The 27,136-nt window shown below is 40.8% G+C and overlaps 1 protein-coding gene across 1 annotated transcript; it reads right to left on the bottom strand.

The window, feature by feature from the left end:
* Window positions 1–5,632: 5,632 nt before the first annotated feature.
* ME2 (malic enzyme 2, NAD(+)-dependent, mitochondrial) lies at window positions 5,633–26,131 on the bottom strand. The gene is made up of 15 exons (XM_010080417.1): window positions 26,024–26,131; window positions 16,946–17,079; window positions 15,548–15,697; window positions 14,708–14,783; window positions 14,392–14,553; window positions 13,760–13,863; window positions 13,336–13,445; window positions 13,129–13,226; window positions 11,354–11,467; window positions 11,147–11,261; window positions 9,867–10,009; window positions 7,662–7,764; window positions 6,976–7,046; window positions 6,161–6,259; window positions 5,633–5,782 (listed from the first exon to the last, which is right to left on the bottom strand). Exons 1-15 carry the CDS (start codon window positions 26,129–26,131, stop codon window positions 5,633–5,635), a joined length of 1,737 nt encoding a protein of 578 aa, XP_010078719.1.
* Between the last annotated feature and the right edge of the window lie 1,005 nt (window positions 26,132–27,136).

Raw genomic sequence — 27,136 nt, 5'->3', positions numbered from 1 at the left:
TCTCGGGGAACGGCCGGCGGGAGGACGCGGCCCCTACGCTACCGCTAAGGGACACGGATGGGAGAACGGCACATTTCAGTCAGAAAACGCGTTAACCCGGCTCCCCAGCCTTCCCCGGCCAGCCTACCTCCTCTTCCGGGCGGCGACAGGCGGAGCGCGGCCGCCTCAGCGCCCTCTCAGGGCGGAAAGGGCGGGAAATGGCCGCCGCTGGGACTGTGGAGGCAGCGGCCTGAGGGGCTCTGCTGTGGGCGGGAATGGCACCAGGGCGGATTTTTCCCTGAATTTGTGGAAATTTGGGTGTAAATCTTTAAGTCTCTTTTCATGAAGTCGTTTATCAAGCGCTGTCAAAGAGCCCGGTGTGCTAAAAAGGCAATTTTTGAGGTAAAATTTTAAGTATTTTGCTTGTTGGTCATTTGGCAAGGGGCAAGAGGGAAAAAACGGTGAAAAATGTCGTGATTTAGGCCACCACGTAGCAATTCTGTACGGGTCAAGCGTTCATGTTTCAGAATAAACACAATCACATGTGATTTGAATGGATTTTACTAGGAAAATAGAAGACCAGAACACACATTTCAATAGAGTTACAATATTATAAAGGAGAAGAAAAAAAAGAAACCAAACAACAACAACCAGTTGACATTTAAATACAATTTTAGTTTCAGCTGAGCAATGACTATCCCAGGTAAAGCCAGCCCCACATTGTTCTCACAGACAATCCCCATGACTCCTGTTTATTTGTGTTATTTAAAATAGAAATAAATGTAAATTATTTTGACTTTCATTCTTTGGACAAACTGGCCATCTTCCTCTCTTTGTGCAGTCCTAAGAGTATTTTTATTTCCATTAGGAAGGAACTATCGAAAGGATGGGTAAGTCAAAGTCAAAGGGACTCGGAGAGTTCAGGTCAATCCAGTGCCCACGTTGCGTGCAGGAAAATCAAACCATTGGGTTCCCACGCTGCACATCATCCCGTCTGGTGAGAGAGAGCCTTTACCACGGTCCACCGTGCCCCCAGGTCCTGGATTCCCCACATACCATCTTTGGGAGAAGGCAGGAGCCAGCTGCATGCTCACCGAGTGCTGCGATTTCGGAAGCGATGGCGGGAAGCAGAGGTCTAAAGGCTGCTGAATTCTCCTCGGTGTTCAGCCAGCACATCTGCAGGCTTTCTGATACCACAGTGTATTTCAGGAGTAGATAGGTAGGTCAAGGTAGATCCATACGGAATTGGATGTCCCTTCACCAGCGGTAACTGAATTGTGTCGCTCAGCTGTCAAGCGGGTGCAATTGGAGCTTTGCTCTAGATTTTCTCCTTGCTCCAGTACTCAGTGTAACACCAGTTCCTGTTTATTACGTACAGCTACTACAGAACAGGATAGCGGTATGCATTATTTTAAAAAGAGTCCAAAAGTGACAGTGGCTTTATTAAACTCAGAAATAGCACTTATAGCTGGGACAGGAGTCCAAACCGTGCTGTTCCTACAGTCCGATCCGAGAGATATCTCGTAGATACCTTCATCTGAATGACAGAGGTGCTCAAAGCTGCACCTTTGAAGTCAAGAAGATCCGGAGCAAATGAAAGAAGATAACTTGAGTTTACTCAAACTGAACTAAAATTCAGTTGTAGCTGTACAACAGTGATCCCCACTCTCCACATGAGTACAGTCACTAAATAGGGCCAATAATTAAAAACTAAAAGGTCTATCATTTATTTTTGCAGTTACTACCAGAGGAGTGTGACAAAGGGTTACTTTTTCCCAGCAGTGCTGGGAAAAAACAAAACAAACAGTGCAAAGGGGCACCTACCACAGGAAACCTGTTAAACACCCACCTGCAGGTGAAGTGTTGCTTTGTTTTAGGCTTGGAAAACAAACACAACATCATGAAACATCACTGTTCGCAAACATAACCGAGAACTTATGCTAAAAGTCACATTTGGGTTTTAAAATCTACCAGACACAACATTTTAACAGTCTTCCTCTGCGCTTCAGGAACATACAAATCTTTGTAACAAACATCATTGAACAAGAACACATATTTTTAATAAAAAAAGGCTGCGCTCCCCTAGCTACCCCTTCTTCATCCCCTCTAGACTTTTCTATACATTGCTGCCATGAGGCTCGGTTCTGCTCCTGTTGATTTTAAGGAAGCAAATGTTGGACCAGTCCTGGAAAAGACTGAGCTACTGACCTCAGTGGGAGTTTCTGATCCTCTCAGAAGCGTTCTGTACATCCAGAATAGTATCCTCACAGAAGAAATACATAAAAGACAGACTTCTATACCATTCAGAAGGCAAAAGTCACCAGGGCTGTGTGAAGAGCTAGAACACTAGCCCTCCTTTGGGCGATATATTTTTTTAAAGAACAGTATAAGCTTAACTTATGCTACGTAACATTACAAAATGTATCCTGGTGACCACTTTTCCCCTTTGTATACTGCATAAGAGAATTTTCTGAGTAGATAAGGATTGGTAAATGCTTTTGAATAAGCCAGCAAATAGAAAAAATCAGGCTAAGTAGAATATGAAAAAGGATACACTGTGGTTCCTTACCACAAGTTTAGCAATTGTGATTATTTCAAAGATTAATTAGATCTGAAGAATACAAAAAACCCAAAGATTAATCTATATATTTTATTTAAAAAATCTGGAAAAGATGAAAGGGAGAGTGAAATGCACTTAAAACTGTGAGCTGACATGTTACCTATTGCGAATGGAAAACAATGGCTATACATTAAAGGTGAAACTCCACCGTGTCTATATTGCAAGCTATAGATCCACAGAACCTGAATATACAGTGCCCACAGGTGTGCATGCATTGATGAAGTCTGACTGGTATCACTTAGCTGCCCTAACTGGGACAGGTTAGAGAGACAAAGCTGCTCTTTACTCCAGAGCAGCAGGGACTCATCTGCAGCCCCATCACGGCAGGGCTGTAACTGGAGCCTCAGAGCTGTTTAAAGACTTTTTTTTCCCCTCACGTGTGCAGTGGGATTTCCAGAAAAATTATGCAGGAACTTGAGAAAACGCCACTGCTGGCCAGTTCTGAACAATCCCTTTTGGCCTCTGCTTAAAGACAGCAGGGAGACCATGCCAGAAAGGGAAAGGTCTGCATTTCCCAAAACAGGCATCTTCCCACGGCTTGACAGCAGCCACTGCAAATTTCCTGAAAACCAAAAATCACTCCTGCCCAAAGCAAGCCTCCGGCTGCACGCAGGTAACACTATTTCCCCAAGTGCCAGATTTTCCCGAGTACTACCAATGCCCACTGATTATGAACCATGACTACACTTCTTGCCTGGAAAAAAAAAAAAATCAGACTGATGCAGATCTTTATTTTCTAAGACAGTTATATTTATGGACTGATTGCCCTGCCTCTGTGATCGTTCTCAGCTGGGACATGAGATCAGTGCATGGGATATTTTTGTTACTCGTCTGCCTAATTAGTACGATGGCAGAAGTGGTGCATTCCCAATATACCTGAATCCAACGGTGCAGAACTCCACTGGCTTCAGCCAGAGTTGAATTTTTCAGAAGGTAAAAATAATTTGTACACTAAATAAATAATTTTTCAGGAAGATCATAATTTTAAATACAATAAAAACCAGGCATAGCAAAAATAGATGAAAAAAGCATTCTTTGTAAAAATATCACAGGTGTGTGTTGGTCTTTTTTGTACATATACTTACATACACAAGTTGCAAACCACGTACATCGCCCAACTTCGCCATGTAGCATTTCAAGCCCTGCCAGACAGCACGTTACCACAGTTTGGATACACAGTCTTATCCCCACATCACTATTTTCCATGTTTATATAATCAGTCTTCTTTCCTCACTTAGGTAAAAGCCTTCCCAAAGTTTACTCTTCTTTTTATCTAATGCATGAACACAATTTTAAAATCAGATACTAGGCGGTAAGTGACAGTGACCACATCTTGGGGGTTACAGAGACTGTTTTCCTTATTTTGGGCCTTTTCTGTGGAGACTGCATTTTCCAATATAAATGAGGATATGGGAGAGGTGCTTGCCATGTGTAAATCCTGAGCAAGCTTTACTCCATCTCTTTGGATTCTGGCTTCAGGTTTGCCAGTATAGCCCTTTTACATCTTTTTTTTTTTTTTGTTCTTTTTTGCCTTGTTGCAGCAAACTACAGAACAGCATGTAATATTTATTTCTGTCCTGACATACCTTTGTTCTTGTTGCAGAGACCAGATTTAGAGAAGTCACAGACCGTAACTATCACTGTGTGTCCTTGCCTGCTCATACAAATAACAGAGGCCACTCAGACCTGATACGAACAAAATGAAAAGGAATGCACATCGTGGTGTTCATATAAAATGTGCAGTACTATTCATTGCAAGGAAAAATTCAACTCGCTGTTTTTGGTTTTGGACAAAAAAAAAGACAAATTAAACCTGTAAACGGAGTGAGGGAGATGAAGGGATCAGCTTAGAGCTTCTAAGCATCAGATCTTTGAAGTCCTGCATTGAAACTGAACTGAATGTACTGGACTGAGACCACAAGAAACGTTCAAACTTCTATAAATGTGCGTGTCAATAGCTGCCTGTAACACTTTCTGTTTCAGCTTCATCAGCTGCGTGCGGGGGATTTGTTCAAAGTGGCAAGTGAGGCCACTTAGTTTTTGGGTCAGTGACATCATGAAAACACCACACACAAGTCTTTTTGTGTGAAAGGAAAACAATTTAGCTTAAAAGAAACAGAATCCTGAAAAAAATAACAAATGAAACAAAAGTCCTTTGGTACATGACCTTGGAGTCCAGTGCAGAAAATCTTGTAAAAATCTCTAAAAGATTTCTGTGGATTGCTTCAGATCCTGCCTTTACGTGATATAATTTATTATGCAACAGCACAGCTTTGTTTTTAAAAGCTACTGAGTGATTAATATTATTTTCAGGCTTTCCAAGGATAATTTTAACTACTTCACATTCTTCCTGATAACAGATTTCACACAACGATGAAAACACGAAATACAAACATTGCTGCAGATTCCACGTGTGCATACCACGCTGCTCCTCAAAGCACATTCAAAGAAACAGAGCAGCCAATGCCACAAGGAAGTCTGGACAGGGGCTTCTTTAAACATCAGACAAAACAGAAAGCCCATTAGACTGTTAAATTTGTCTTAAGCTGTCCTTTTTTTTCTTTTTTTTTTTTTTTTTTGACAAATGCTCTCTGGTGATGTCACAGATAATTCAGTGTGACAACAGCAGGACAATTAGAAGACTGATTATTAAAAGCAGAAATAAATCATTCCAGAAATCAGCAGTGATGAGAGCGCTATAGTTCATCATCAAACGCAGTAGCTAAAATACAATTGATGGAATTGTTTAGTGTGGTGCAGGCTCTAAGCTAGAAATGCAATGTCATTATTTAAATTCATTTTGGAGAGCTCTCTCATCCCTGTGACGGATGCCATCATCCATACAGTTTATCAGATACTTGGGAGAGTGGGGAGCAGTCTATGTCAAATGAAAAACAGGGTAGAAGGGAAAAAAAGACAACAAAATGAGCGAAAATAAATTACAGGACTCAAAGATCATTATTTAAATTGGTCTGAAAAAGGGATCCCTGCAGAGTAGAAGAACCTGCCTGAGGAGTGCGATCTTCTGGTGCATCAGTGAACCTTAGATTCAGGCCAGTCATACACATCTGGCATGAAGGATTCGTATTCGTAGGTCCAAACCTTTGATCGAATGTAACGGTTCTTGTCTGCAGGTTCAGGGTAATGGAAAGCCATGTTGTTGGCGTACAAGAATTCCATAACCTGCAAAGTCAAATCACCACGCAAGTTGTGCCTTTTACTACATTCACAGAACATCCACGCTTCCACTGCAATATGGTTAGGACTCACAAAGTGGATAAAGACAAACACAAAGTCCTTTTACAATTCCTGAATGACTTTACCAGGGATCTCAAAACTTAATTTCAGAAATCAAAGGATCGTAATTTTGTCCCACATCACTGTCAAACTGAAGCATGTAATAAACCCAAGATTTTTATAAGCATCTCTTATTGAAGTCACAAAGGACTGGGTATTTTGTGATCCAGAATCTAGTGTTCAAGGGTCATACTGGGCAATTCAGCAAGTTACCGTACACATAAACCACTTTTAGTGCAGCCCACTTTTATGCTTCATACTCACCTTGACAGCAATATAAATAGAAACCTCCCTGATATTAGACAGTGGAGGATAAAGTCTTCCTTGTGCAAGTTCTTCATCCGTCAACTGTTCTGCCAATGCCTGAATTAGAAAAACAAGTTTCATTTACTGCATCCCGAATGGGATCAATAACTTGCTAAAACACCTGCAAGAATCAAGTTGTACTGCTCTTACTACTAGAGGGCTCCCAAAGCACAGGAATCAGGGAGTAAAAAAAAAAAATCTCAAAATTCTCAGAGATCAACTCTGCAGTCTGTGCCTGTTATGAGCTAATTCTGCTCATAAGCATTTAGCAAAATAAGATCCTATTTTTTTTGGAGGCTGAACTACCCATAACCATGGAAGTTGTAAGAGCACAATATGCCTGCAGGACTGCTCGTGTTTTCGGCCAGTTGATTTACTGGTTACTCCGTTGTGTAGGTGCTCCTGCTCCAGAGTGGAAAGGCAGAAGAGGATGGGAGCCTGGGGGCTGTGTGCATCCTCATCCACACCATCGCCTGCAGAATCCAGAGCGGGGCAGGAGGAGAAGACAGCCTATGAGGCTGGGAGGCACTTCACACATGGATGGATTTCCTATTTTGGTGTTTGGTTTCTGGTTAAAAAAAATGAATTTCCAATGGAAGTTGGTTTTTTTCACAATTTGTTTGATCAAAATCTTTTTTTTTTTCATTAGGGAGGGATAAAACCAACAGAAATCAAACAGGAAACCATAGAGTTTCAGTGAGATTTGAGAAACTGCCCATCATGTCATCCACTGTCATGTCAGAAGCCACAGCCTACTCCGCTTCCACACTTACCTTAGCAGCCTCTAGGAAAACCTTATCACTAATATGCCGAACACTGCTGAGGATCACAGCGAGAGCCACGCCTACAATAAAATGATTGCCAGTTAGGGCCACACCAATTTAAATACGCAGCCTGCTCTGCTGCAAGTCATCTAGAACGTTATTTTTAAAAATCTCCCTATAGTTTTCTGCACACATTTGCAAAACTATTACCATGTGTGCTAGTCACTTACCATAACAGGTGGCTTTTGACAAGGGGTTGAAGCTTAGCAGCTCAGGGAGGAAAGAGAGAGAAGGGGGAAGGCAGAGAAGTATTCCTTCTTTTGTACCCTCACTTGTGCATACATAACTTCAAGAGGAGCATATTGACACCTATTTTCTCCTTCCCCCCCAAAACAAGCAGAAGAACCCATACCACAGCAGCTTTCAAAGCCTTTCATAACACCCTTTTGTTTTCTTAGAAATATCCAGTTGGGTGAGCTCACTGTATGCGTGTTGCTTGTGTGGCCATACATGGTGAATGTCCATCCTTAACTGATTTTCATTCATTAATTCCTCTGATTGAGTTCTCAGCTTTCAATGCTGCTGACACCTTGAAAGGCTGCTTCATTAACTGTGCCTAGAGTAGCAAGGGAACCCAAAAAGAGATGCTAATAGCCTAATCTTAAAGATTAAAAGACGACAATTTTATTTATTACCTGGAAAAATATAAGCGTTGTTTCCTTGGCCTGGTTTGAAGGTTCTTCCATCTTTTAGAGTCACCAGCTCGAAGGGACTGCCACTGGCGAACAAGCAACGGCCCTGTTAAGAAAAAGAGGAATAACCTCAGCCAGGCAGCTCCTAAAGAGCCAAAGGTACGGAGCAACACAGTCATTACGAAATACAGGGACACCAGCATCCTACAGCTCCCAGTCAGCTCTAGGACTGAGTCAGGAAGGTACTCGAGCACAGAGCTGAATGCAAAAAGGCAAACGGCCCTACTGGACGCAACCAAAGTCAAGCACATACTTAAATCCCTTGCTGACTCAATTCCTACGATCCCAGAACGACAACAACCAAACCCATCCTTTCCAGGAGGGCCTGGAAGAGATACAAGAATCAATGAGCATCTGCAGCGTTCTGCAACTACAGAAGATGCAACGTTGCTGCAGCAAACATCTGGAAAGCAAAAGAGACAAGCATATGCATTGAATTGTGCAGTTTCTCAGGAATGGAAGCAATCTATTCCTTTTATAATTCGTTGTTCTTTAAGACAACAAGGACTTAAACGAACTACTCACACACAAAATAAAGCACTTGCGTGTTAACCATTATTATAACCATAACCACGTATCAGGAATCACGGCCACACGCCAGGACCCACCACCGTAGGGGCTGTACAAAGACAGCTGAATAACAGCCACTTCCAAACGGAGACTGAAACAGAAGTACAGCAACAAGAGGTTACTTCTCTACAGATAGCTGGGAGGGTGAAGAGAGGGACTGCTGTACCATACTTTTATTGCTGAGAGCTCAGAGGAGCGAATAATACAGTTTGCTTGTCCTTCCTTTGAAAAGGATTTTGATCTGCACAAAATATTAAAACAAATCCAGCGTTTGGAGTGTGAAATACACTCTCCAGATAAATGACCCTTTTCCTCAAGCAGTAAAACTCCTGTAAGCAAAAAATCTTGAGTTTCTCTTGAGTAACAGGTTTAATAATATTACTTTAAAATATTTAAGGCTCCCCAGGACCTTACCAAAGAAGCTAAAGCCCCAGAAACTATGAATTTTAGGACATACCCATGACAACAGCCTTTTTGTGTAGGGAGCAAAACCTATGGATGCATTTGAGGACAGGACCAAAAGACAACAAAAATGAAAACACAACAAAAGGCCACACAACACACAGTGGCAGAGGGCACCAAAGCATCGTCAGGCTTTTGCAGGTGCCATCTAGTGGAAAAAGAACAAGGAATAAAAGGTTAGTGATGATATCCTAATGTCCTTACTGACTTCCTAGTTCAGCCTAAGATTTCACACCAGCCAGGATCCCTAACTGCCTGACAAACTTTATTACTTAAACAACAAAGTAAAGTTGGAGAGGATTTTCTATGTAATTACTGTATCTTGAAGGGAAAAAAATATTATACATTTTTAAGTTCTAAAGAGACACAAACATTACAAAATGTATGAATAAGGACTGGAATAAAAATACATCTGTTCATTTGCTGACCAGTAATATTTAATTGTCCAAATAACCCATGTCTGTGAGTAATAACTTACGGAAAGTCATGAATAAAAGGACTTATGGATCCAATACAGGAAAAAAATAAAGACCCTCTCTTGTTTAGTTTCTATCCAAGACACTGGAATTGAATTTTATATACTTAAATCCTACCCAAGTCATTATTCTGGCTAAAGCAAGATATTTACGAGATACTAAACCATCTTAATTTAAAAGTGTTCTCGTTTACTATTAAAAGCTAAGGTCTAGATTTTGTCTGTCATTCAAAGATGATCAGTTTTATATTAAAAGATGTGTAGAAGGCTAAAAGACTTGCTTCATTAAAGGCAAAAGCAAGGATGCGCTGGTGACAGTGTTATTAAAAAAAACAACCCAAAGGCCCAGCTTCCAACCCCCCCAAAAGCAATGGCTTTCAGGTAAGAGTGCTGGACCAGGTGTGTTTATTCTTGGTTCACTCATTTCAACGTTTGGTAGCACCAGTGTACGAGGCACAGATGTTGTGAGAAGGGAACACGAGGACAGAGGGACACCACCAAATCACCCCCATTTACTTTTGCCAGAAGACAAGAAAGATCTGTATAAGTCCAAGTAATAATAAAATAATTTCAGTTCTTGCATTCTCACACTCAGTAAACAGTTCTGCCACTAAGTGTCAACCTTTCTAAACTTTACATACCTCTGTTAATGTATATGCTTCCTCTGCTGTGCATTCAGCTTTCACCGTAGGGTTACTTAGTGCAAATATTATGGGTCGCTCGTTGATAGAGGCCATGGCTTTGATCACATCCTGAGAGAAGAGCCGCCCAGCTCCTGCAACTCCTGAAGTAAAAGGAAACACAGAAAAACAGAATCAATACTTGACCGCCTCAGGGCAGATGACAGCGACCGTAGATTAAGTTCATGTCACTCCTAAAGTCTCCCACTACGAGCAAAGCATCACAGGCTTTTCTAGCAGCAGGAGATGGAAACCAGGCACTGCTCTCTTACTGGCTGCTTAAAATGCTCACTTTCACAGGAACTTCTAATTAATGTGTTCCAAAAGCCTATTTTAAATTATTTTTTAATTGATCTCTGTAAAGAACACATCGCTGCTCTGGATAAGCAAATGGAAACTCCAAGTTCTTCACAGATGATTCATCCTACCTGGAATGCACATTTCCTTGATACTGGTATTTCTGACCACACCCAAGCACACAGGTACAAATACATAAAAATTATGTACATTTGTACACCGGCTACAAATTTCAGGGCAGCTGCTCAGCCAAAAAAACTTTTATTTTCCAAATAAATCATGTGCAAAGTAAATTGCAGAGCTGTACCAGGAAATACCTGTAATCCCATCTGCCCTCTGCAGACAGCCCCAGGTATAAATCAGTAACGCCGTATGTCGGTGACCTAACAGGTATTGGTGATTTGCAGCAGGAAACAGCTCCTTCGAGCCATGCTGCTGGCACACTCTGGCCAGAGAAGCTGACTGGGGGAAGGAAGGTCAGGAAAAATAAAATTACTCAAGTTAGGGAACACCTGTAAAGCAGAAAATGCAGTGTTTGTGACTGCTCTCCCCCTCACTGCTGGTGTAAGGAATGTATCCGGGAAAAAGCTTACATATTTGTCTTCCTGGCGCTTAGTGCCCTTCATTAGTTTCAGTTCAATGTGCCCATGCAGTCCCTGAGAACATGCTGAGAGTTTTCTAAGAAAGGTCCAACACCAGTTGGACAAGGACTAGAGGAAGCAGTTAACAAGGAGACAAGATGCAGAAGGAGCAGCACAGCTGCAATGAAGGATGCACTGAAAGCTAACCTGCAGCTCAATGTATTTGTCAAGCAGAAAAATATCTTTCTTACACCAGCAGAAATGCAGATCACCGTCACCAACCGCTTTGGAGACACATTAGCAAATTAAATGCAGCAAATACCCGAATGATGGAAACACAAGAACAAAAATAACCTTGCTTACCAATGATAGCTGAAGGCCGAAGTACATTCACTGCTTCTACAAACGTCTTTGGTATCTGCTCTGGAGCCTGATGTGTAAATGGTTCTTGATTGGAATCTACCTTTTGTTCTCGGCCCTGTACATAAAAGGTTGATTATTTTTGTGAGAAGGATACGGATACCACTGGCCATCTGTGCTGTCATATTTCAAGGCACGGTGTACCCCTACCTGAACCAGTAAACCATATTTGTCAAACATCCATATTCTCTTGTAGGCTTCCTCAGCAGAAACACCGCTTTCCATCATAGCCATGACGATGAGGTTTGCAATTCCCAGGGCGGCCTTGTGGATAAAAGGACTTGGATTCGTAACAAGTCAGAAAAAAAGGTCTGTCATCACAAACACCACCCTGTGTAAGATCCCCACAAAAATCGTTTAGCAAGTCAGCTGTGAAACACGTTTGCCTAAATGGGAGCAGATTCCTGGGATCAACAGCATCATGTCGACCAGCCGGCTGAACAGGAGCCAGCAGTGTGCCCAGGTGGCCAAGAAGGCCAAAAGCATCCTGGCCTGCATCAGCAACAGTGTGGCCAGCAAGACTGGGGCAGGATTGTGCCCCTGGACTCGGCACTGCTGAGGCCGCGCCTTGAATCCTGGGGTCAGTTTTGGGCCCCTCCCCACAAGAAGGACATTGAGGGGCTGGAGCAGGTCCAGAGAAGGGCAACGGAGCTGGGGAAGGGTCTGGAGCACAGGGCTGACGAGGAGCGGCTGAGGGAGCTGGGGGGGTTCAGTCTGGAGAAGAGGAGGCTGAGAGGAGACCTCATCACTCTCTACAACTGCCTGAAAGGAGGGTGCAGTGAGGGGGGTGCTGGGCTCTGCTCTAAAGTAACAAGTGATGGGACAAGAGGAAACAGCCTCAAGTTGCACCAGGGGAGGTTTAGGCTGGATATTAGAAAAAATTTCTTCACTGCAAGAGTGATGAGGCATTGGAACAGGCTGCCCAGGGAAGTGGGGGAGTCACCATCCCCGGAGGGGTTCAAGAAACGTGTAGATGTGGTGCTTGGGGACATGGGTTAGTGGGTTGGGTGGTGTGGGGTTGACGGTTGGACTTGACGATCCTTGAGGTCTTTTCCAACCTTTAATAATTCTATGATTTTATGTCTTCAGGCAAAACACAGAAGCAGCTTTTCTGGGTGCATGCATGCTGGTACCACTTCAGCAGCCACAATAAAGCAGTCCAACCAGATAATAAGAAAAAGTTGTTACTATTATTATATATATGCTGTCAAGAAACCGTGGCCTTGTGTTGTGAGAGAGCCTCTTTCTGTTCCTGCTGCCTGTGATACAGGCCTTGCAGACAGAGGGCAGAAAGGGAGTGCTGGCAGCGCTTCCCTCCTCTTGGCTTGCTGCACATGCTGCCAAGTCTGGCAGGAGAAATAGGGCACAGGGAAGTGCAGAGCAGGGCTCAGGCAACAACACAACATTAGCCAATTACTGCAATCAGGACCTTCCCCAGCTGGAGAAATTTTCAGCTAATTAAGTTATTCTGTCAGCACCATAGAAGCAATTTTGCTGATCTACCAAGAAGCACAGTGCTGGTCCTGACACTGCTGGCCTAGTAACCAGCTAGCATCTGCTGCAAAAAAGCCACTGATTTACCTTGCTGAGAATCTCAAACCACTGTGTACGTCTTTCCAATGTTATAAAAAAATAACAGATAATCTTCCCTCCTTTTTTACTAAACCTTAATTTTACAGTAAGTTCCCCTTCAACTACATGCAAGTCCCTGATGCTTTAAGTCGATGTAAGAAAGTGGAAAAACTTGAGTCCTTGCAAATGTTAAACATCTTTAAGCAGGTAGTCCCTTCTGTTAATGTATTTCAGCTAGTCTTATATAAAAAGCTCTGCCATGAAATTCAGAGAATGTGAATCTCCACAAGTCCTACGCAACCAGAAAATACAGTTAAATCTCTTGTTGCTCTAGAGCCCTTAAGAGAACTCACCTCTCCTGCTCCAAGGAACAGCACTTTCTGCTCTGCAAGTGGTCTCCCAGTGGCTTTCTGTGCTGCCAGCAGCCCTGCCAAGGCTACTGAAGCTGTCCCTGCAAAAGCAGCACAAATCTAAGGTGAGCTGGACAGATCTCCATGGCAGATTATGGTTTTAAGCAAAGTTTCTGCATATACATTAAGGAACATAAACAAAGCGTATACCTTGTATATCGTCATTGAAGGTACAATATTTCTCCCTGTATTTTCTTAAAAACCGAAAAGCATTGTGGTTTCCAAAGTCTTCAAACTGGATAAGTGTGTTCTGGCCATACCTACAGAACATGGCAAATATTCCTGTCACTAGACACATAAAGAAATACAATCCTTTTAAAACAAATCCTGCACGTAATAAATTATCTTTGGAAAAAATATGTCCTCAGGCCTTTCACTGCTTAAAACAGTTCCATCTCCGTTCTGTGCATATTTAACAGATAACTACAAGCAGCATGTGCCAGGTCACAGAGAAAATCACTACGGATCCAGAAATACAGCCACGTCTCTCAATTCCTTAAACAACTGCTTCAAGGACAGTTTGTTACGGGTTTTTCTTTTTCCATACTTCCGTGCAGAATAGTCAGTGTCATACCTGTCTGTAATGGCTTCCATAAATTCATCAATGAGGTCATCATAGACTTGTGAGCGATCCCTTTTTTGGTATAGGCCCATATAAAATGGATCTTTTAAGAGTGTCTGAAAAAGAATAAATCAAAGACAGCAGCAGGATGAATCACTTCCTCAATATACAATTTCCAGGGTTCACAGTAACACATTTCACACCAAAGATACTGCATTTACATAGCCCCTGGAACTGTCTCCAGTCTATATCAATGTTCAGTAATTTCAGCTGGCACTTGAGGTTGCTGATGGCTGCTTTTAAAATGGAACAGATCAATACCATGAACAATAAACTGCTTTAATAAATCTGATTCACATTTCCAGCTTCTTAAAGTCAGGTCAACCTGACTGTCTATTTTACAGTGTTCCAGCATTCAAATTACTTCCAAGTGCACCATTTCGCTGACAAATTAACTGGGTCTTTTCAATCACTGATATGTAACCATGTAATGAATTTCAAATAATTCACCCTTACATAAAATATTTGGTTTTATCTTAAATAAAAGTGCTCAAATAAAAACCTTTTCTCATAGTACTAAATACCTTTAAATAAATACTTTTCATAGCGATAACTTATGGCAGGCAAAGTTCAGTCAAACTCACTGTATTATCAGTTCCAACGTCGATGCACACAGGCAAGCATTTATCTGGATGTATTCCTGCACAGGCTGTATACAAACACAGTTTTCCTACAGGAATTCCCATCCCATACACACCCAGGTCTCCAAGACCCAATATTCTTTCTCCATCAGTGACAACAACAGCCTGAAAACAAAAGCAAGTGAAATTATATTTGAACATTGACATTCCAAGGATGCATTATTTAGTATTTACATTTACATCAAATACTAACAAATCTTAAGAAGCTCAACTGAGATTAAATAACAACTAGAAAAAAAAAGCTATACAGTGGTAGTACCTTAACGTCGTTCTCTGGCCAGTTGTTCACAATTGACCTTATATGGCCTCTGTCTGAGATAGAAATAAATAATCCTCTGAAAGAGAAAAACAGAAGCAGAAATATTTTATAGGTGGCAATCAGAATTTTCACCTTTGTAAGCATGAAAGCCCTCAAGCAAGAGGGCTCTAGAAATACACTTTGAATTACAGTGAGAGTATCACGGAAACGAGCTGAAATGACTGCCAGTCTGAACTGGTTTCCTCAACACAGAGCTAATAACCCAAATGGTTGTTTTGAAGTCATTGCTGAACCCAAGCCAGATCCCAGCCAAGCGCATTTACGGCGTCAGAAAAACTGAAAGCTGACTCCTAGTAGCACAGCTTCAATACCGGGACAATCTGCACCCAACACATTCTGCTGAGCTACCATGAGTCAAGCCTCTCCCTTCCTGCTTTGCCATTATCTCTTCTCACACACTGGCCTCCGCTCCTGCACCCAAGATGTCACTCTGTGCTGCTCTGTTTCCTCTCCAGCGCTGGGACCCTTGGCCACCAGCAGGAACATGTTGGTCAGCAGAATTCAAGGGCTGTATGGCATGTAGGAAGAGCTGGAAATGGGGATGAAGCCCTGCACTTGTGGCATTTATGTCACACATTGCCACTGTTTTTGAATATTCTGCTTACCAATAAAAACTAGGGTCTTGAGATATTATTTCATAAAATTTTACTGCCCCAAACTGGTACAAGTCTTGTGTAGCTGAATCCAAATGAAAGTGAAATAAAACATTTCCAAACCTCAGGCAAGTAAACAGAGAAAATGATAATAAAAGTAGCAGTACGATAGATCTGTTGTTCTTACTTTGGTCTCCTGAAGATGTGTCCATACTGGGAGCAGGCAAGGCCTACTGTTGGTGTGTATACAATTGGCATTAACCGCTCAATATCATCTTGTAATACCCTATAGAATAATTTTTCATTTCTCTCTTGGATTCCCATTATGTAGATATACCTGAAATTAAACAAAAGGAAAAAAAAACCCCACTTATTGTTTCACATTTCTGGTTATTTAAAACAATGTGAAAAACATTAAAGCAAAAACCAAACTTGCTTCATATTATTTCTTCATGAGATTCCTGCTTCCCCTCAAGTGGGGCTTTCAGCACTAAACAGAAGTTGTAAAAGAGAGAATAGCAGTACTAGAAAGCTGAAAAAAAAGTATAAGTGAAAGAAATTTTCATCCAAAAAAAGCAAGGTTTTGTTAATCCTACCATTAACACAGTGATAGAACAAATTAACTCCTAACAAAAAGTTCATTTTGAAGGACTCACCTAGGTGTGTAAATTAAACCTGCATTTTTGGAAATTTTCCTACCAATCTCTAGTGTATCAATTAATATTCAGTCTTGCTGATGCAACAACATAAAAGATAATGAATTAGCGATTTGTCTAAGGCTACAGCAACCAGGCACTTTGCCAATCCAGATGACATGACTGTTTCAGATCAGCAGTGACATGACGTGGATTTAAAAGTCATCCTTCAGTTTTCATGAGAACAAAAGAGTTTTGATGTGGTCCAGCAAGCCTCAAACCATTCCAATCCTCCTCTCGCCTTCAGGAGACTGCATATTTTTACACACAGATATACATAGGCTTATATGGAAACAGTGAAAGGATGCTAAAAAGATGCCATTTAATAAAAAAAATCAAAATCCTTCACCTTTTTTTCCACCAAAAAAGAGGGTTAAACAAAAAAAAGAGAGATATAAAAAGAGATATAAGAAAATTACATATTATGAGACTCAAAATTCTAACCCTTTAACTCCTTGTTAGCAGTAACTACAGTTTTTCATACCTAATTATCAAACCCTCAATTTATCTTCATATTTTTCTAGCATAGGCTGGCTGTCCCCTCTTTCTTCCCAATATTTCTGTGCTCTAACAGCCATCCACCCAAATCTGACATATTACGGAAATACACGCTACAGCACTGTTTGCAGCTTTGTTACTGGCTAATTTGGGCACATTCTTTTTTGCTACCTTATGACCATGGAATATAAAATAAAAGCTCCGCAATCACACTTAGCTACATGATGAACACACAACTGATGAAAGCAGTTTTCTGTGCAAAAGTAAAAATAACTTCCAACACCTTAAAAACCCAGTGGAGGCATAGAAACCTTGCTTGGTTATCTCCATGCAGTATTTTACTGCAATTTCCATTAATTTTGAAGACAAAACAAAGCCAGGAGAGTGCTTACTTTTCCAAGGGGTCAGTCATTTTTGCCAAATTCTTATGGAAGCGTAAGGCTTGAATGTCTTGCGTCTCTATTTTAGGAGGTAGAAGTCCTTGCAACCCAAGCATCTGTCGTTCATGTAATGTAAAGGCCATACCCTGAAAACAAGAGTGGTGAGAAAGAATTAGCAGTTCTTCGTCTAGCATGTCTATTTATAATGTTTATTTGCCACTTCAGACTATTCACTGCATCCTTTCATAGGAATAAAGGTTGACCAAGAACATATGGGTGACCCAGTCTGGTCCCTAAAATCACAGACAGCAACATTTAGTCCCCAGAAGTTTATCTGAATTGCTCCATTTGCTGCTTTTTTCTGCATTCTTTTGGTAATCCAGCCAGATCCCAAAGTTACTAAATTGCCTTAATGCTTCTATTGAGATCACAATTCAACCCAAATCCTTCATTTTTCATTAGGGCTAGAACTCATCTCTTGTCTTCAGCTGTAGTGGTCCACTACCAAAAAGCCTCTTTTGTAACAAACGAAGTTTCAGAAGAATTAAACCACAAAAAAATCCCACCATTTCCACCCCACCATTTCCACTCTTTTCTGTTTCAATGTAGATGAAGAGTTTAATTTATTGTTATTTAAACACCAATTTGAACTACTTAACAATCCCATTCAATAGAACACCTAACTTTGTGAAGACAGTGAAGACAGGCAGGCATCCTCCCAGGGCAGTTAATTCCTGAGCGTAACTTTGCAAAATGTTAACTGATCCAAGCCTGGATTCACAGCCAACCTGTCTCAAAGTTCTGACCCCATTTCTGATAACAACTGACCCCGCTTTAAGTTTGTCACTTCCAAAAGAACAATAGTAATTTTTCCTTATTTCAGATTATCCAACTGGATCAGTTCAGTGAATGTTTAAATAAATATTTGGGAACGCAGGAGCTGAAAACCCAGGAAAGCCATTGCTGTGCGAAGGGTGTGCATCAATCTGTGAGCAAAAGCAGAACCAGAAAGGGCAAGGTCTGCTAGTTGCAATGTTTTGAAAGAGATGGAAACAAGAAACATCAGCTCTGCTCACAAACAACGCTTCCTTTGTTTACTAAGGCAGCTAGATTAAAAAACAAGAGCACATTTTCTCAAATTGCCCCACGCTGGAAGCAGCTTCTTACTGCCAAGTTAAAAAAAAAAAAAGTTTAAAAAAGCTTTCTGAAGTTTGTTTTATGCTTTGTAATTACATGCCAAATTCCTTCTGCAATAATAAAAAAATCAAAAGAAAAAAATACATATTTTCCAACTTGTGAATAATTTTAAAAAATTATATATTTTCACTTCTGATTATGTCTGAATAGACTTTCATAGGTCTCTGTAGAAAGCACGCCCATTAACAAAAAATCTCCAGTTTAGAGGCTATACTTTGTGTAATTTAGCGTGCTTGAATGGTTTATAACCAATAAAACTACCCCTTCGGAAAAAAAATAATTAAAACGGTTAATAATTTTTACATAATTTTTCTCTTTGCTTATTTAAATCACATTTAATATCTGTTGTTTTAACTACACTGATTTAAACCTCTTTCCCGTACTAATTCTATACTATGTTCTGAAGTAAGAAAATATTTGAAGTCAGAAAGCAAGAAAAAAAGAACAAAACCAAAAAAAACTTCAGTGTTTTGCAAAAACCACTTGCAAATACTTTACTGCAAAAAGTGTAAGTTTTTAACCCGGAACCAGACCAATGCTTTGTATTTCTGACAACCTTCCATACGATAGATTTGACATTCAACACTAAGCTCTATTTCTCCTTTCTCTACTATCTGCGAGTCATTGTCAAACCATTGTTTTCTTTCTCATGTGATTGTTGTTCTCAAGTATTCTTCCAAATTTCAGTTGATGGCTCATTCCTAAACTTTTTACCCTTTTTGCTGCTCTTTTGCTGGGTGTAGCTTTAGCCATGTCATCTTTTTTTTTTTTTCTGACAAATGATTTGGATAATCCAAAATTTCCACTGAGAACACAACCAGGAAGCAGCACCGGCATGAGGAAAAAAAAAAAAAAACAGGAGGAACACATACTGAATGCCAGCTTCTTTTTTTTTTTTTTTCCTATATTGCAAAGAATCTAGTTTCACTTCTGCGTATTTCACAAGAAATACTGAAAGATTCTCTGGGAATGTAACTGCATCTTCCAAAGCTGCATGGAAGCGACCCACGCAAATACACATCTCGGCTATCTTCCCCTTTTCCTTAACTCCCCCCTAAATTTGCCACCATCAGCAGTTTAGGCCTTTTTCAAACAACACTTTCCCAACACAAACTGTACTTGCAGCGCTAATTACTTAGGATACAAAACTGAGTACTCCCGGTAAACATCCATAATATTTTGACTGTTACTTTAGGCACTACAAAACCAAAAACGATGCCAAAAGATTAACGATATTAAGAGGAAGGAAAAAAAAAAAACCATAACTAGCTGAAATATCTTGCTAGCAAAACCTATGTCCTCTCCATCAGAAACTCTTAATCCCCTTAAAAATAAACTCTACTTAATTTCTCATTTCCGTATTATCATGATGCTGGGATGTGGCTTTTTCCTTAATTTCCCTGTACAGTGAAACAAGTGACTACCTGGCTCCCTAATGATATCAAACAAGCCCTGAGGTTAGTCCTAAGCAGAATGGTTACCCATCTTTGTTCAGTTTATTCACATTTTTTTCCAGTCTATAGGCAACTTGGTTTTTCAGTGTATCTGGATTTACAGTAACATTAAACACCACAAATTCTTTAAGTGGTACTACGTACTTCCAGCTCTTTATTTACGTGACAATTAGATCTCACCACCCTTAAAGATGCTTTAATTTTTGCCCAGGCTTAACTCAGGAACCTGAATGCCATCAGCCTCCATACAGAAACTGAATCCTCATTCCAACTAGAACAGGACAAGTTTAGTACAGAGCAGCACTCTAAAAACCCAGAGCTCTTCTGTATTCTCATTCATTATCTTTGGCCATGACTGTCAGCCTCATGTTCTGGATTTGGGATTGTGGCTTGTTTCCCATACAGCACCTTGCAGGACCGATATTTTCCTTAAACAAGTGTGCCTAGGAGCTGCAGTATTACAAATTTCCTAGCCTCTTCCCTCATTTTACAAACCCCAGTACAGTGGGACAGAACCAGCGATCAGATCCCAGTGAATCAGGAGCCACTCAGCAACTCACAGCACTGGGACTGATGTTCTCAAAGGCACTTAAGATCCCAGCACCTACCGAAAGGCCAAATTCTCTCTGGTTTCCACTGGGATTAAACGCCTCAATACTGTAATGATTTGGGCTTAAGTCCCAAGGATCAGTTTTTGGTTTCCTTTGCTAGGTGTCCTTTCTCCGAGTGATATCCACTGACTTTCACTTAGATTAGTCTCCTTAATCCTCTTTACAGCTCAGAAAAAAAACAGGTAACCTTTGTAAGATAACAGAGACAAAGCCGGGAGAGCATTTAGGAGCAAACCCAGCACACTTCAAAGACCACAAATGAATTAATTAATACACCTGGACAAATTTATTGCAACAAAACCAACGTACTGCCATGGGTAAAAAAAAAAGGGGGGGGTGGGGAAGCAAAATGAAGTGTTGACAGTTTCTTAGTTAAGACAAGCTCACCATGAATCACCACGTACTGTGCCTTTAATCCACAAACTATCTGGCACTGGGACCTCACTGTAGCCCTAACAGCTGGGCTCCACTACACAAAGCCAGCAGTGCTATAAATACCAGCATACAAAAACCCTAGCTGCCTACTTTGCACAAAGGTGAACAAGAGACCTGAATCGTGCAAGCTGGATTTTCACTGAGTAAGTAACACTGAGAGGTTTCTCAGCAGAGAAGTACTAGTGGGGATAATTTTTTCCCCACTTGCAAAGTCTTGCAGGCACAGGAGGGAATACTGTTACCATAAAAAAATCTCAAGCATTCTGAAAACCTGTACGGTTTATAACAAATAACCCATTCAAAGCCCTGGATAAAGACGTAAATGCAGAATATATCCAAACATGCCACTGTTTAGAAAATGAGAGTTAGCCTGCTTCACAGGGAAGATTCAACCAAACGATTTTCATGTAACTTCTAATCCTTGCTATAACATATTCAGCAGAATATCGTAGGCTTTGAAGTTGCATCAAACATTTTTACAACAAAGTAGATTTTACATTGGATTGTGGGCTGCTTCTTAACTCTGTTTCCTTTTTGCTAAACCGCAGAGTTCAGTACTGCACAACACGTCTCCACTGCAAATTAATAAAGATCACTTGCACGAATCAAAGGTGTATTTGCTATTCAAAGTTTCTCTGTGTTGATGAGAACAGTGTAGGAGATAGAAATCTCCTTTGATTTCTTTCCTCCTTCATTCTTTAAACTCAATTCCATATCTTTATTATTCTTCTAGAAACAGCGCAATATATGTATACCAGAGGGTATGGGTGACATCTGAACTGTGAAATGACCCCGACCTTCCCCAGGCTATTAAGCCTTTAAAGACTTTAGTCTCTCCGTGTGGAACCAGATGTATATCACTTTGTCTGCCGAACCACTTCGCTAACCTGCAGTAGCTCTCGTTTACTAATGACATGGCTTCAACTAAAAGCATTTCCCTGCAGAAAATGGGAAAAAGTCAGAAACAGAAAGCCTTTACACACCAGGAAGAAAGTCATCCAGCCTCTCTAGGGTTTTGTTCCCAAGCACGAACAGTTATGGTAAAGCTGCACATTGCAAATCATGAGCTTGATGACTGGAACGGTTCATCGACACCGTATAGCACTAGTGAACACTTCAGAGACATTTCACTAAACTGCTATTCTTCTAACTCAACAGATGCCATTGCTTTCGTTCTCCTTTAATGGCATTAATCCTACTACAAAAAAAAAGAAACCAAAAAAATGCAAATCTAAGACAGCTTCCTTCCTTTCTCCACCCACCATTCAGCAGCTCACAAGTCCCGAGCAGAACAGCTGATCTCAGTGAAATGAGGTGCAATAGTACCTACCACCTTTGGCACTTAGAGCATCTTTTCAGACAGGTGATAAAAGCTGGTTACAGATTAAACAGTTCCATCTTTCCACATTTAATTCCCTTTAGGAACATGCAGATCTCAAGGAAGCTGATAAAAGCTGCAGAGGCACGGCCGTGCAACCTCCATCCAACAATCCCTCCATCTCCAAACCAGCTGGGCAAGACACAAAACTCGCAGTGGGACTTTTGGGCTGGGTGTGTGCGCACACAAGGAAACCAGGAGTTTCTGTCAGTTTCCTGCCTTCTAGGATATTTCTTCGTGACCAACCAGCATGGTGAGAAAGGGCAGGGGAAGGGGAAAGGGAACTTTTAGATCTTACAGTTCATACAATTTTTCTTTGCATTCTGTTGTACTATCCCATTTTGTCCAACTAGCTTCAGCTCTGGGTTGGGGTTTATTTGTTTGGGTTTTTTGTTCTGAATTGGAAGCACACTTTGCCAGAAGTCAGTGAGGTCACATACACCTTTGTTAAGAAAACTGATTCTTTAAACAAAGGTAATCTATCAGAGTTTCTGGAAGTATTCAGTGAGGCATAAATGAAAATAAATTGGGCTGACAAAGCTGGGAATGAATACGGATGAACCTGTAATTAATGGTCAAGCTAAATACAAGATACGGGGAAGATGACCGCCCATATGGAAGACAGACACCGGGACAGCTCCTCAGGAATCGGTCTGGGATTAAACTGCCACTTGTGACACCACGAGTGAATTAGTTTTTTAAATTTATCATGTATTCCCACTCATATACATACATACAAATATGTGTGCATGCATGTGTACGTTTAATGCAATGCCCTAAAGATATGTGCTGAAGCTAAAAATTTGAGAGGCATTGTCAGAATTATTTTAAAGGATGAAATAACCAAACAATACTGAGGAGCGGAGTAATAGAAAAAGGAGCAATGGAATCAACTGTACACAATACAGTCACGCACTTAGAGAGTTACAAGAAGTGATGCCACAAGATAGAAAAATCACCAACTAAAATACAGAAGCTGTCACAAAGAGTCACAAATTTGCTGCAAGCACACAGAAAGCAAACATACAGATAACGTTATAGGTCACATATTTCCAGTGAAAATAAAGACATACCAATGCCACTCTACATGGCAGAATGGACATCGCCAAGGTCAGGGACCATCTACTCATGCATCATCTGTTCTGTGCAGGAAGAAGAAATCCTGGCCCTTGGGTGAGAATCCAAAGCATTACCACAATATAAATAACAATTTTGTTGCCAGTACTAAACCAACGAGATTGTCCTAACAGCGTTCTAAGCGCCCAACGAGTTTAAAATGCTGCCTTGGCACAGCAGGGATCTCCAGCGGAATAAAAGGTCCTGAAGCCAATTAACTGTAATTTGAATCCCTGTCACAGAGCAGAAATCAAACCTCACGGAAGATCGTAAATACACGCGGATGCCAGGAATGCAGTTACAGTATGTTCTGCAATTGTCTGGCTGCAGCAGCAAGGGCACTACTGATATAGCTCGTGACCTTTTCTGAGCCACACTGACAATAAACACTTGAAAGCTGGCCTTCAGACAGAAAAACACAAACCACTCGATGTCAGCAGAGTATGCTTCTGTAAAAGACAGGTAAGGATGGGAAAGAAAATTAAAAAAAAAAAAAGGTAAAAGAAAAACCTATTCCAATGGCAAAGAACAAGGGCAGATTAATTTGCACAAGGGGAAGGGGTTGTTTTCTCCTAGTTGATGCTGCTGTCTTGCAGTTCTTTTTTTAGGGCCCATGTATATTAGAGGAGACGAAATGTCCTGTAGAGTTGATAAGGACCTTAAAAACTAAACATAAACAACTAAAACATAAGTCATAAAATGATTACCTCAACAAGCTGCAAGCAAGAGATAAAGCCCTTTATCTGTGCCCGTATGTATAATATATCTATATGGACATGAGGCACTTGGGCAAGAAAAGCACAAAGGGTAAAGTACTTTACATATTTAGTCAATCATTTATTGATCTGTTGAATTTCCAAATTACACTTTGATACAGATACTGCGCCCAATATCAAGCAGTATCACTTAACTAGCTTACAGATCCATTCAAACAGGTGTCAGCCTTAACGACAGACTGATACAACAGAGCCGAACAAATGTGGAAAGTTTTTTTCCCTCTCACAAGTATCATTTCTTGGAGACACTCAAAAACAAAAATTAAAAAAAAATCAATTGTTATTAACAAGCAACTCTGCTCTTCCCTCCTCCTAAAGAAAAACATTAAAAATACAGCATTGTGCTCAGTCTACCAGAGAATTCCAGGCTGAAAAAAAAAAAAAAGAGAAAGATATTACCACTAGAAAAACAATAAGAAATGACCTATTGTTTTTGTTTCTGAATACTGTTGCATAATCAGCACTTGGAAAAGCTTACAGGGCTTGAAATAATTTCCACTGGCATGTCAAAGTGTTTATAGCTCAGGCAAGTCTTGAGATAATCGGATCTTGACAAATCATACCAATCTGCTCTTTCCTCTGTCCCTGACAATCCCAATTTTACTTTTGCAGTCAGCAATCTCTTTAACTTCTTTGGTTCTCTCTCTATATACAGGCAACGTGCATTCATGCAGTATCAAGGCACCTCACACTATACAGTACAAGAAACAGTAAGAAAAATGACTGCAGGTTGTATTTTGTCTTTTTCCTTTCTTTTCAGGACATTTAGGAGTCACACTTTCCAAAAGACACATTGGAGCAACTCTTCCCATAGTTACACGCAGAACACAAGGAGATGCAGCTGGCAGTTCCTAGCTCAATATCCTCCCCCGATATTTTGAGCCCACTGGACAACTTTTAATTCTGACAAAAAGAGAGGGACAAAGAAAATTTAAAAAAAAAAAAGGGTTTGCCACGCAGAGGAAAGAGCCAGCCTAGCCCTTCTGCTGGGAGAAACGCTCGGGGTTATGTGTCCGGCTTGCCAGCTGGACAATTTATAACAGCACGTGCTTCTCTAAATCTAGGCAAAGGGGACATGGGGAGGAGCTAAGAATAGAGGGGAAGGGAAGGAGTCAGGGCTGTGGGCAGAAAAGGAAGGGAAGGACATTTAAAGTGAAGGGGAAATATAAGGCACTGCAGCAAGGGAAAAAAGTAAAATCAGAGAATGGGGAAGAAGAAAAAACCAGAGACTAAAAATGCAGGATAAAACTATGGAAGTCCAGCTTCCACAGCTCCATTGCTCATGAAACACCCCATCAGGGGCAGTTAGATTTGTCACCTTTCTTGGACACTTTAGACATCTTGGATCAGCTACCAAAAGCCCTCATCCAATTTCTTACTAGTTTTAGTTTACACATTAATTGTTTCAACATTCCTGAAGTTTACTGCTCCTACTCAGGGAAAAAAAAAAGATTGGTGATGTGGAGGTGGAAAGCGGGGAAAAAAAAAAAAAACAGGAAAATTTTTGTGGAGGGAAAAAAAAAGAACACTACTTTCTTAGGAGAAGTTCCTCCCAATGCATGGAATTAACACAATGTCCCTACCTCCCAGATAGCTCCATTGAAGGGTTATTTTTAGATGCTCTCTCTCTGACTCTCTGCACAGGGCTGTTTTTTACTGATACGGCTCAGTCCCAACCCACAGTCTTGCAGGAAAAAGCCAGGACTAGGACAAAGAGACACCTTCTATCACTAGCAAGACTGAATTCAGAATTAACTTTTGCTAACTGTGAAACAAGACTCTCCATCTGCTAAAGCTTTACTTCAATTCAACCAGCCCAAAAACTAAGCCAGTCATCAGCAAGAATCAGTGACTCTTCTTTTGGCACAAGGCAGCAGCAGCATTGATTGTGTAAACCACAGCAAACCAGGGGAAGCGCAGGCTGACAGAAGCAGAGGTGTTATTGGAAGTCCTTGTACTGCAGATGTCCATGTAGTGAAGTTGAAATGATCACCAACTCCTCCATCTTCTGTACCTTTTTTTTGGCTGTGGCCCAGGACTCTTCCTGGAGGTGGGTTAATCCCGGAACAAGGTCCATGGGACAATTACCAGATGAAGATATTTGATAATCACACACTACCAACCTTGTTTGTTCGTGGGTTTAACATCAGTGGCTTGCCTTTTTCTTTCGTATGTGCGCTGCGACATGCCATTGCACAGGGAGTGGCAGCTACTCGTAGTCGGGAGAACATTTTTTTTTTACTATTGTACCTGGGAAAAAGAAAAGAAAATTAAAATCATTCAGGTACAGAATGCTCATATTTGTAGGCTATCTGTTGTAAAAGAAATAGGTACATGCTGAATAAGACTCTCTGCTCAGAAACAGTGATAATAACCCAAAACGGCCTTGTGGCAGCCAGGAGGAAGAAAAAGAAGGAAGGCTTTATAACAACAAGAGTGCATGAGTGGGGAGAGCATACACCAGGGTAAGCTGGCATTGTGCTGTGGGCGCAGTCAGCCAGCATTCACTAGGTATTGTCTGATTGCTGCACCATAAACCCAGCACAGAATTGCCGTTTGCAAATATTAACCTTCTGGGGTGACCCATTCAGCTGGCACCAGTGCAAATACCAGGGAGGACAGAATGACTTGGGCTAGTGCAGCAAGAAAATTTCAGCTGAGTTTCTCCAGTAGTTTTCTGACAATGAAATCTTGTGGCCTGGCCAGCAGAAAGGAAAGAAATTGCGTCTGTTAGCATATTAAAACTAGATTAGATGAAAATGTAGAATTAAAATGGTCAAAAATTCACTGAACTCTGTATTCCATGCTTAGATTTTCTAAATTCCAAACCTAAAAAAAAAAAAAAAAGGTTCTTTTCAGAGAGAATATATCCTTTTCAATAAAAAATATGTTTCCCTAACAAAATAAAAAGTTGTTAGTACCACTCAAAAGGTTGGTTCTTAATTTCACCAGGTGATAACAACTCTCAGACTCATTCAACTATTAATTGCATGCTCTTTGGAGCAGAAATTATAATTTATTATGGGCTTGTATAACACAGTACCACCAGGGAATGTGTACTGCACTCATCTCTGAAGAGTATTTCACCAACACAGAGAGATAAGAGCAATCACAGCGAGACCTTACACTGGACCACAGCCTGTATGAAGACACATGAGGATGGCAGGCCAGAAACAATGTTTTGCTCTATCCTGATATGGGAAAAGGAAAAAAAAAAAATAGATGCCATTAGCAAC

This window comes from Pterocles gutturalis, unplaced genomic scaffold (genome assembly GCF_000699245.1).
Source record: "Pterocles gutturalis isolate BGI_N339 unplaced genomic scaffold, ASM69924v1 scaffold16269, whole genome shotgun sequence".
In the NCBI taxonomy this organism is placed as follows: Eukaryota; Metazoa; Chordata; class Aves; order Pterocliformes; family Pteroclidae; genus Pterocles; species Pterocles gutturalis.
Note: the sequence above shows the minus strand (reverse complement) of the source record. Positions and strands in the feature narration are given on the sequence as shown.